A 12,802-nucleotide genomic window follows, 5' to 3' on the forward strand; every position below is an offset into this window, starting at 1 on the left:
ATCTAATACTACAATACATTCAAATAAAACAATGTTATGTCAAAATTATTTGCATCACCAACAATCATAAATATGCAAATATTGATTAATATACTGACATGTTCATATAAGCATGAGAGTTGTGCTAAAAGGAGATGAAATATAGCATTTTCTAAATCAGTCATATAAAAAACATAATAATGATAATAATACATATTAAACAAAATATATATATATTTCTTTAAAATTATGTTTTGGCTATCAACACAGACGTGTGACCATCCTTATCAGGTCACTAAGCAAATCAGCCTTTTAGGTCTCGAAAATATCGTTTTTATGTTTGACATTAATCAGAGTCTAGGAAACTAGGAATCTGCGTGAAGACAAATGATATTTGACACCAATTATCTTTATTTGCAAAGTTATTTATACTTATTAAGCTATTTTAACAACCGGCAGGTTAAGGAAAGAAATGAGGGAAGGAAAGGTGTCAAAGGGATAATCAGCATTATTAAGGAAAGCTTAATTGAGCTTTTGATTTTCAGAGAGAATTAAATACTCTCATTGACTTTCCATTCAAAAGATGACTGTAATTTGCTTCATGTGCAAATGCATCAGAAGTTGACATCTTTAAACCAATGGAAATCAATCTAGCAGCCATTATATTCCTTATGAAGACCCAGTTCACAGGCCGACGGTTTCGACACCACATCACTCGCATAATTGTGGTGGTTTCTGATGATATGAATGCAAACTTCAATATCAGCCTTGGCCCATTATGTTCACTGTCCCCTGGAAGAATAGTGGGCGTCCTTCGACTCAATCGATTTGATTCTCCTCAGAAGACAAATATGTCTCTGGCTACACAACATACAGGATTATTATTTCAAAGCCACCACGCTACACTTGGCTGGCACGGAAAACACCACACTCAATTTTGCGCATGAGAGACATCTAAAGTATAAGGGATGAGAAGAACAATCTTGTCACAAGTGAAACATGAGGACAAAAGCGGATATGCTACACCCTTACATATATACAAACGTGCACCGTGACAGGAAGGCAGTGTGAAAGAAATGGTGTAAAATTAAAAAAGGAAACTTCAACTGAGGATTCTGTGTACATGACAGCGTCGCCCCGAGCAACGACTGACACACACACACACACACACACACACACACACACAACCACGTGTTCGAGCGGGGTGGAATAATCGGCAACATCATCGACACTTGGAGACCACTTACCCACACAGGAGCACTTCAGAAACAAGCACTCGATACACTCACGCAACATTCACAGACCAGCAGAGCACACCTTCACTGCTGCAACTTTGCTTGATAACAGGCACTGCAGGGGAAACTGCTTTGTCTACGTCTCATCCTTCTTATAATACAGCTGTATTAACACAAGCTGCGCACAAAGCTGCATTGTGTAAAAGAGTAACATGAGCTGATTTGACAAACTAATTTCACAAGCTGCTAATAAATAAAACATTGTGGAATGACTAATCAGATGAAAAGATTGTGTTTCTTTGGATGTCATGGAAATTGTCTGTATAAATAGGCCTACCTAATATTAGCTTTAAATACGTCTTTCCATCCATCCATCTAATATTTCTCATCCGTCCGTCCATCTGTCTGTCTGTCTGTCTGTCTATCTTCACTTTCATTGAGATAGATTGTACTACTGTATGACCAATTTGGGATGTATATTAAATGGCATCAATAAATATAACATCTCCTACTAAAATACATGCATATAAAACACTGTCATGTCAAAATTATTTGCATTACCAATCATAAATATGCAAATATTGATCAATATATTGCAATATTCATAAAAGAGGGCTGAAATAGCTTAATCGATGCTTTATTGATGTTTAAATATACATACATCTCCTTGTATGAAAACTCCTTGAATAAAAGTGTCATAATTCTTTGCATCACCAATCCTAAATATGCAAATATTGATTAATATACAGTATTCACATATTCATGCAAGTATGAGAGTTGTACTAAAGGGTGTCTACATTATAGCATTTTCAAAATTAGCCATACATAATTAAAAAAGCAGAAAAATAGTAATAAATACAAATTTCTATAATTGTTGCAAGCAACTTTGAAAAAAAAACAGATGCAAAAAATGTAAAATTAAAACTTAAATGAATTTTTAGGTGATCAAGTGTCATGCATCTGCTAGAAAATACAGCCCCTGACATGGTAAATAATAACAGAAGGTTATTTTATGGGGAAAAAAAATTGTGAATTGATATACACACTAATGGTAAAAATGCATTTAGTATCATAGCAATTAATAAATCACATATGTTTTAACTGGTGGAATGCTGTATTGACATAAGCATCCAGGAGAGGAACTATCTGTTTTATAATTTAACTTATGAGCGCATGGAATAAACTAAAATGTAGATGATAAAATAATATTGCTAATTTTTCACGCAGAGCTTCAAAGGCGGCAACATCATTGTTTAATGATGTTAGCAGCTCATCTGTCCAACTGCTTCACACCACTTCCACTGGGCGAGCGAGCCTTATTAGTGCTTGCATTATGCAGGGCACTGCTGTTAGCCTTGGAAAACTCAGCACATTTCGAAAAAACCTCAACCACATCAGACAGACTGAAAGGTTATTATCATCTCAAACATTTCAAAATATCGCACCTGTGTTGTAACGAAGAGCAACGAATCATGCATTCTGTTTAGTGTCAGCAAGGTTAACTTTCCAGACACTTCTAACAAAAAAAACAAGCTGCTCCATTTACAGCTTGACAGAAATGTAAAACAAGTTTAAAATCGTCTAAAGCAACCTAAAGAGAATGCTCGCTTTTCATCTCAGCAGGAATATGCTGTATATCTAACAGTGTGTCAAGAATATTCTGGGCATGCTCGAGCAAATTCATTACCCACCATTGTGTGTCAGTGTGAATATGCTAAAAGTGCAAAATGTCAGCGTTCACTTCTGTTATAACAGGTTATTATAGAGTAGCCAAGGTCTCAAACTGTCAGAGTGAAGTGAAGATTGGAAGGTACAAGGCAATGTGTTATCGACCCTTAGCCTTTGCAGATAATGTCATATCTGGCTAGCCATTTAAAGTCAATGTGACTGAATAACACACACTTAACCCTTATGCGCAGTTCGTTTATGCCTGCTACAGATTTCAGCAGATCATTACAAATCACACTGTACGACATGGATCTAATAATCTTGGGTACGACATGTATGTAGACTGTACGATGATGACACCTATGGAATCGTAGGCTACAAGAAACGTACAAGAATAAAACTTCAGTATGCGCTAGCGGTAAACAAATAGAGCCAGATGAATCGCAATTTGGAAATGGAGGTTTTTATGCGAGCTGAAAAAAGAGGAGGTCATTACTAGAGAAAACTGCATCAATTTTGCACATTTAAGCGCCATGTTGCGTTGATGATGCTAAAATTTCTGAAACTGTATCGCAAGCTATCTTTGGTCACAAGACCATGAGAACAGCCGTCTTCGAACCTCTCACTGTACCACAAAAATCGGTTAGTTTCACTCAGACACGCCAAAATCATTCACTGTGTACCAGGCAATTGGGTGTACACTATTTCTTTTATGTAAATCTGACATCTTGTGTAAATCTTTTTTTTTTTTTGTAATTCAACTTTTTTTATTGTTCAACAGTCAAAACTTCAAAGTACATCGTCACATTATTCAGTAATCACTTTTGCCATTATACACTCAGCCAGCAGTCGCCCTCAGTGGAATATGACCAAAACAAAAGCACATGGAAATTAAATCTTGTGTAAATCTTGATATTTGGTTGATCACACACATTGCACTACATATCCCTACTATGTTAAATATTATTCAGTAGATGTTGTCTGATTGGCTGCGGCAGTTTTGCACTTATTGCGGAGGAACTCTGTGCCGGGTAGGACATGCTCTAAGGGTTCATATATCATCTCAACAGTCATTGCATCTTTCTGTCACACTAATAGCGTCAAGCATCGTGCACAACAATCACATGCTAACTATGTCCCATGTTCTTGTCTTCCTATTTCTCTTGTACTCTCACCCCCCACCCCCCACCCCCCCCCCCCCCCTCACCCCCCTCGTCTTACTCACTGATGATTAATCATCCACCAGACACTGTATTACGCGAAAGAGAGAGAAAGAGAGCAACTCCGTCTTGGACCACACAGCTGCATCCATTCATTCCTCTGCTTTCTTGGATCGCCTCCATCCATCCGGTTTCTTTCAGAAGGGATAATGCGTCACAAGAGGCCAGATGAGAGAGTCATGTGCTGATGTGAAATGTAAGCATTGCTACCCCCACAACCAGGGCTGTAGAAACACATGCTACACCAGCACTGCGCTGGCAGGTACAGAGAAGACCATGCGACAGGCGCTAGACTAGAAACATTATTGCAAGTAACCCTACTTGAAGTACTTGAAGCACTTCTGCAGTTAATTCAGCTTGAACTTCTTGACGGGATTTAAAGTCCGCGTGAACCGGAAGTTGCAAACGACTTTTCTCCAGTGTTGTGACGTATTTCCAAGTGAAAGGGAGTATTGAACAGAGGGCAGGGTTTTACTTTAGCGCTCCTCCTCTCCATCTCTGCTCACAGCAGACTGACGGTTTGAGGGCAGTGGTTAAGCGTTTTCAACCCAAGCCGTCAAACTGACGTCATCAGAAAAGGAACGCCATTACAGGCCGGAAGTAACTTTTCAGATTTTGATTAAAGATTACCACAGCAAACTATTTTTTTCCTGTGACTTGGCACGGATTAATTGTTCACCAGAAGACTAGTAATATGCGCTAACGAAGTAAATAGGGTCAATTTTGAGTTCATGTCGACTTTAAATCTTATTTTCTAGATAATTTCAGTCATGGGTGTGATTTGTTTTTTTAAATATAAGGTTAAAGTTTGAAAATCTCCCGAATAAAAGTTATTGGCAGCAAATGTGCATTAATTCAGCAAGAAAACCCTCAAGAAACTCATATTGTTTTTTCTACAATGTTCTTTTGAAAACATGCTTGAAGTTAAATTACAGATTCTTCAGAATACATATATATATATATGCGTGTGTGTGTGTGTGTGTGTGTGTGTTACACTATACTTTCTAACTGGCTCTTGCATTTCGATTTTCATATATGCATACCTATATGGTTAGTTGCATGTTATTAGCAGTAATAAGCATTGATTTTCACTGCTGTCCATGACTATCCAAGAGAATAGACCTATTGTGATCCATGAGTTAAGAACCTCTTCCTTTAAATCCTGAAGTACGTTTTACAGTAAAGTACAGTTCATCTCAAGAATTAGCATATAAAACGATGTATGTGGAACTATGTCCTGCATTAAAGAGTAGGACATTGACTATCAGCCAGCTGTCAAGCAGATCAAGCCATATTTACAGTATAAGTACAGCTTCAATATGTCTGAACTTGCACCTTTAAACAGAAAAACAAACACTGATAGATTACTGACTCACTCGCAGTCCTTCAAAGCCAAATGTGAAGCCATTTAGACTGTATTTTACCTTGTCACTCTCCGAGTAAGGGTTGTTAAGCACCATAGGCATGTTGTCCTTTCTCCAGAGGTCATCAAACACTCTGTCGTTATCCGACGCCAGCTGGGCGTTCTGTCCATTTCCCACACCAAGGTCTCTGAAAGTCACAAACAGTTCAGGTCACACCTCAAACATCAGCCAGAAGGAAACAAGTCTAGATGTATGTACAACTACTCAAATCACATTCGGTTATATTATTTATTTATTCTTGTCTATTGTAAGTGTATTACGTTTGTGTTAATAAACTGAGGGGTATAGTCAGTCATAATCAACAGCATGCCTCAGATGCCATCCATAAAGCTTAACTTGAATTCCATTAAAACATTCATTTTTTCAAGGCTACCAATGTGCACTTCATGAATGTTTAAATGAAACGGTAAATTGCCTCAATTCCATTCATACTCATGTTATTTCATAATCAGATTTAGCTAGTGTTCAATAAACCATGCTATCAGATGTATAATGCACTTTTAAAAATGTAAACAACAAACACTTCCAAAAATTCTAGCTGACTTTGCAATGCATGATGGGACTTATAGTAACACATTCAACACAAATGTGAGAGAAAAGTGAAAGAAGCATGATTTGTTTTGGATGAAATGCTGCCATCGCACAAGTCAGATTGAAATTCCAAGCACAATTATCATTTGTTTAGTAATATAAAAAAGAAATCTGGTGAAGTGTGCGCTTTTTCAAACCATAAAACACCAAGGCCATTTCTAATCATTGCCCGACAACAGCAACAATGATTAAACCAATGTTCATAGATCATCTTCTTCACATCTTTTCTGACAGTAACTCTCATTCGGTTAAACAATATGACAACACTACGTCAGTGAAACAAATAATTTAGGCATAATTAATTCGAACCAAGTGGTGTACTTTGAAAACTGTGATCACAAAATGAAAATATTATTTATGTCTATTTATATCCATTCTATTATTAATGTTGCTGGAAGCTTTTCACACTGCCTGTTAGTACTTCCTGTTCACTTAAGCGTAATATGAACATTCAATGCAAGAGTAATTTCAAAGACTGAATGGAATAAATACACTATGTACAGATTCACTCACTTTCGGCTCACCAAATAACTAAACAAAATGCACTAAACTGAACTTTCCCCAAAAATATTGTTTTTGAAGCATGAGGCATCAAATAAAATCTGGCTAGCTATTTGTAAACCATAATGCCATGTAATGAAAGTAGAGGAAATAGATTGGGGTTTGTTATCACTCACACAGTCTCAATACACTTTAGACAATACACAATAATGGTGGCAATGTTTAGCAGATATTTTTTGTAGCAAAGACTTGGAGTACATGCAGGTATAGTTTAAATGAAATAGTCAAATTAATTCTAAGAGCAGGATGTCTTCTCGATCTGTGGTGACAACATTAAACCAATAATGCTTTGAGAGAACACTTTTCTTGAGTCAATAGCGCTCATGTAATTAGCTGTAGTGTTCTTATTACTCATGTTCAGTTGTTCCCAGAAATATCTTGTTCTAAAAGCTTCAAGTGGTAGCGCATGCATGCTTTGTAGACTCCTCTTTGCTTCTTAAATGCCACTTCAGAACTTCAATTCAAAATGAAGAACGCAAGCATAACCTATATTTGCACATATATTTAAAAGTTTAGAGATTTCCAGGAATGCCATATATTTTATACCCTAGTGAATGTGAGGTCGCCCAGTACGCCTCCTAGCGTGGGTGGAGGAGAAGGAGAAGGAGAAACTAATACATTTAATATTTGAGATTGAGTAATATTTTAACGCATTTAATTTTTGCAGGTTTACATAATATTCTGAGTTTGCATATAACTGTTTTTATTCATTTTGAGGAATACTGAATCTGTTTTTGAGCAAGTGAGATGAGCAAATGCATGCAACATTAGTATAATCATGTTTACTCTGCACTTCCTCACAATTTCTCTCAACATGGGGACAGGATACGACACTCAATAAATGGAAAAACAAAGTAACTTCCGTCACTTATTTGATAAAGTAACGAAGACATTTTGTTGTAAATATAAAAGTAATGCATAACTGTACTGGTTACTTAAAGGAGAACTCCGGTCAATTTTAACATTGAGCTAAATTTTTAGTAAATTTGGAGTGCTGTCAATACAGAGAACAACGACAAAAATCCTCTTTTTAAAATTTGATACTTTAAGATACCTATGATCACGCGCGTGAACTCGACAATCGACTACTTTGGACTTCGACCGAAAACAGGATGTAAATGCAGGTATTTGCGCTGGCCTGGCTGAAATAACTCATTTTATTCATATCTTTCACATCTACTGTAGTCAGATTCACTCGTGTTCACTCTGAAGGAATCATCTAACATGGCTGGGCACTTGTAATGATATATCAAAGATGTTAAGAGGCTAAAAGCAGGTTTAAAACGTGCCCCATTGAAGTGAACAGGGTGCAAATTTTAAAAAGAGGATAACACAGTGTAGGCAACACCGATTTTTGTCGTTGTTCTCTGTATTGACAGCACTCCAAATTTACTAAAAATTGAGCTCAATGTTAAAATTGACCGGAGTTCTCCTTTAAGTAATCTGATTCCGTAACACCTTCAGCCGTGACTTATTCACGATACAGAGCTAGCCTCGAGTACCTTATTGCTTTTATTAAACGGTTACCACACAATAAAAATATTAAAGCCAACAATTATGTATCAATGCAACTTTCATTAAGTAAAATCACTAAAAGCCTTTCTTCCACTGGAAAAAAATAGTCCCTGGCTGTGAATAGCAACAGAAGTTTCATTATTTTACCATTAGATGGTGGCAAAAACTGTCTTTATGAGTGAGTGTCAGTAGAGAAGACTTTTATATTGAAAGGACTGAACTTGTGAACACGGAGAAGCAAGACACAAATGACAAATGATTAGAGTGTCTGGGCACGGGAAAACCCCTTAATTGTTAAAAGAACAAGATATCACTTAACATGTTTAAGAGTGGTTGCTAGGCATTGTGAATACTTAGAACCCTTGGGTGAAGCGGTCATAGCCGTGTTTTATCGTGAATAAAACACAGCTATTGATCAATCAGAATCAAGGACTGGAACTAACCGTTTTATAAAATGCGTTACTCCCAACACTGATTGTAAGTGCACGCTGCAGTTGTGTCGTCAGTCGCATTAAAGCAGGGTGGATTCTGATTGGCTGTCAATGTTTTATCGTTCATCAGCTGGAAAAATTGTTCTGAAAGTGATTCCAATGATTTTACTTCTCTGTGCCGTTATCATTACAGTTGTGGTGTGAACTATTCTTTTATATTCAGAATGATTTTTAGAACTAAATCCTTATGGTTATCGTTATAGTTATAAATCTTGGTGTGAACGGGCCTTAAAAGGAACACTCCACCGTTTTTTGAAATAGGGCTTATTCACCGTCTTTCCTACATTTAGATAGGTGGGCAAATCCATTTTTGTCTCAGTGCATGCATTTTAGTTTGGCAGGGTCGCCGCTAGCTTAGCTTAGCATAAAGAATGGAATCCTTTGTTGCCAGCTAGCATGTCCTGAGTAAAAGTGATTAAAAAAAACCCACCTAATTACTTGTGGCCTATTCACAAAGAGTACAAATAGCGATGCAGATTAAGACTAGGCGGTTTCATAGGCAGATATTGACTTGCGACTATATTAGGGGGAAGCACAGGCGAAGCACTGCTACTTGGGCGCAGAGATATCACGCAGCACCTGAAATCCGTCAACATATCGGCGTGACCTGCACCGAGTATCTCCGCTTTTGGATTGTGTTTATTTTGAGAAGTTACAGCTACAGTTACAGCAAACATGGTAATTGAAAATAATCCCATTTTATTAGTTTACAGATCATTCACTTTGGTAAAAGAGACTATGGCTTATCATTTTGTGACATCACTCACCTCTCCACCTGCACCTCGACATCCTTCCTGTCTATGACTCTCTGACCTTCTCCATTTATCTCTTTTTTGCTGTTCTTGATGAGCTTCAGCACCGGCTCAATCTCCTTCAACAGGTCGTTGTTCTCCTCCACCCCATTGAGGAGGAGGGCTGAATGGCCTCCTTCTCTGATCAGAGTGTCCTGGGCCAGCAGGGGAATCAGGGGTTTGTTCTCCCACGGTTCTTTCCCGGGAGTGTAGGCAGAGGACAGGTTCTCTATCGCCCTGAGCTCTTTGGTCATGTTGGGCGTGAGAGGCGAGCATCGTTCGCACGGCCTGCTCTGAGGGGGGTTGACGGGCCTGGTGACGCGAACCGTTCTGGGTTTACCGTCGCTGCTCAGCGTGGTCTCCAGGTGAGTGGTGAAGCCCTCGGGCCCGCGGAGGATCAGGACGGCGTGGCTTTCGGTTGACACGTTCTTCAGGGTCTCGAGCGCACGTTCGTAGCTCAGGTCCACCAAAGGCTTGTTGTTCACGGCCAGGACGATGTCGCCGACTTGGACCAGCCCACATTCCTCTGCCGCCCCGCCCCGAATGATGTCGGAGATGATGACGGGCGGCTTGCACACGCGCTGTTTGACCAGAAAGCCCAGCCCACCGATCTTTCTTTTGAAGAGGCGCACCGAGATGATGTTGGGCTGCAGCTGACACACGCTGGGCTCAGATTCCTGCATTGTGTCTTCCTGTGCGTCAGCGCTGATCTGCAATTGAGTTGAATGTGACAAAGGAGAGCAACATGTCAAATGTGTCAGCCAAGGCAGGCCAAGATGCAAAACAATATAGGCCAGTAAAACTCACATTTTCATTGTACTGATGGCATCCTGTGACATTTAAGAAAATATTCAGACTCTCAATTATGTACAACTATGTCTGAATATAATAAGTATTGTAAGAACTGGTTTAAATTAATAGTCAAACATAAATAATTAGTTCTAAGCTTGTATTCTTTCATATTTCCATGGAACAAAAAGCAAAAAAAATGACATGAAAGTAGTCCATACGACTCACGCTCTACATGCTTTGATCAGTCCGATTTGTGAATGAATTTTGAATTTTGTCAATGAACTCTTGATCTGGTTCACACATCAGACTGAATGATTCGTTCACAAATCTATCTGACTCAGTGATCAGGACCTTGAGTTTTCAGCTCACTGAAGGGGAGCTTCAGCAAATAATGAACATTATTCAATTACATTTCAGTCTAGTTCTCATATAAAACTATTGAACAGCTTCAGAAGAATTTAAATATAGAGCATAAGTTGTGAAGATTCCTCCAAATTCATTTTTTGCTCTACAGAAATATAATAGCATAATTTGGGTTTGGAACGACATGAGGGGGAGTAAATAATGGCAGAATTTTCTTTTTTGGAATGAACTATTGCTTTACTTTGAATGCAAGTCATTATTTCTAAGAAAAAGTCATTCAGTTCAGTTCGTCACAATACTTTTTTTTTTATAATTTCAATGATAGAGTGGTGACTCATTCCACAGTGTACAAGCTGTGAACTTCAATTCACTCTTTCCTTTCTGTTGACAAGCCAGTAGCATTTCCTTCATGAGCATCATGCTCAGTCTCGATTAAACGTTCATGCGAGAAACACTTAGAATCTACAGTCCTCCTGCATCTCGCCTTTCTTGGCAGCATGAAACGCATATGGCCTCGTGTGAACAACTATTGTCCAATTCTCTCAAAATGAGACATTACTAATTCAGATTTAGAGTCGTGGAAAGAGACATTACAATTGCAGAGACTGCTTTGTAATAAAGAATAGGGAAAAACAACTAGCTAACAACTTTCAATTGCAAAGCAGCTTCACAGCATGTTTTAATAACTTTTCGTTTATAATACACTTGATTTCAAGAACTATTTGTGGATGATAAAATAACAAAAAACGCATTTGTTATAGATTACAATGACATTTCCCACTGAGAAAATCATGCACTATGTCTAAGGAACATTTTCTTAAAGGAAAATATTACATTCCTCGATTAGAATAGACATATTGACATTTTACCGGTATATATGCTGCACAGTGAAAAATGTGCTTCTTTTTGGATACTTAACTGGTTTTATTCAAGACAACCTTCTATTTAATATGACTGAATCAAGCTGACAACATTCGTTTTCATTAATGAAAGCAATAACTGTCAGATCAGGTACAGCTGATGCTTTGCCAAACATATTAATTTAAGCAGTTAACATGTATTGGTGAATCTTGAGATAGTATCCTAATAATAGCATCATTTACCAAGACATACGATACAAAAAAGCTTCTTTTTAAAACACATATTGTGGTCATTTTATTAAAAAAATAATAATCATGACAATCAGTAAACAATTGTTTAAATAAATCTCGTGCACAAATATTTCTGCTATAAAGCAGAAAAATGGTAAATAACTACATAAAGTGCATGCTTTATGAAAAAGATAGAAACACACTGACAGTTCTCAAAAGCAGGCAGAACTTCACATAGCCTACACAACGACATTCTATTAATTACAGTCTATAGACATTTTTTAAAACCAAATGTTAAATAATGTGCGCTAACTGTACAGGAGTTATCACAAGCACTGACCTGCAGCCATGCACGCATGTTCAACAGGACACACCAGTTGCATCATGAGCTACAGCAACTCCACATGCCCATTTCACAAAAACATCATCGGATATACAGTATGCATTTCGCAGAACATGTCGAATTAACAATAAAATGTACTTTCGAGAGTAAATAAAATATATAAAGCAACGCAACTTACCTTTCCAATTTCAAAAGCTATAAAAATCGCCTCACACAGTGCGGTTATCTCCTTGCCAATATTCCGATGGAAGGTTCAGACTTTTCCTTCTTGATGTCCCACTCAGAAGACGCGTGGCATGTCTGCGCGAGCCGCTGTATAAACACGCAGCGCGTGAGAAGCTCTGCGCTCCTGCCGCTCCGGTGCGCGAGCATTTATTCCGCGCGCACTGCTGTCATTCTGTCATCCATCCCTCCCGAGGCTCTGCCTCCCTCAATGGGAGGGTTTTACAACCCCACTGCACTCACATATATGGGAAGGAATCATATTTGCACAGTAACATGTGTACATCTTCAGATTAACTGTTAAAACATTTAGAATTAAAGCAGAAATCAACATTATTTGAAATGTGGGAAACCGGAGAGGATTATAAATTAAATTATAAAATAAGTTTAACCTAAAGTATTAGCTGAACGGGTGAAATCACTGTCATATACATGACCAACACCATATAAGCTGTGAGTAGATAAAGTGGAGTACAAATAACTATACAGCATTTGCAGGATAAAAAAATAACTATT

General features: G+C 38.0%; 1 protein-coding gene across 1 annotated transcript in view; it reads right to left on the bottom strand.

The window, feature by feature from the left end:
- Positions 1–12,130, bottom strand: part of nos1 (nitric oxide synthase 1 (neuronal)) — a 51,924-nt gene extending 39,794 nt beyond the window's left edge. Inside the window, exons 1-3 of the mRNA XM_079606276.1 lie at positions 12,062–12,130; positions 9,452–10,185; positions 5,527–5,653 (exon numbers count right to left, since the gene is read on the bottom strand). Of these exons, the coding sequence (XP_079462402.1) occupies positions 5,527–5,653; positions 9,452–10,185; positions 12,062–12,079 (879 nt within the window). The 5' untranslated portion in view covers positions 12,080–12,130. The remainder of the gene's footprint in view (positions 1–5,526; positions 5,654–9,451; positions 10,186–12,061) is intronic.
- Between the last annotated feature and the right edge of the window lie 672 nt (positions 12,131–12,802).

Source organism: Phoxinus phoxinus, assembly GCF_949152265.1.
Source record: "Phoxinus phoxinus genome assembly, chromosome: 3".
NCBI classification, from domain to species: Eukaryota; Metazoa; Chordata; class Actinopteri; order Cypriniformes; family Leuciscidae; genus Phoxinus; species Phoxinus phoxinus.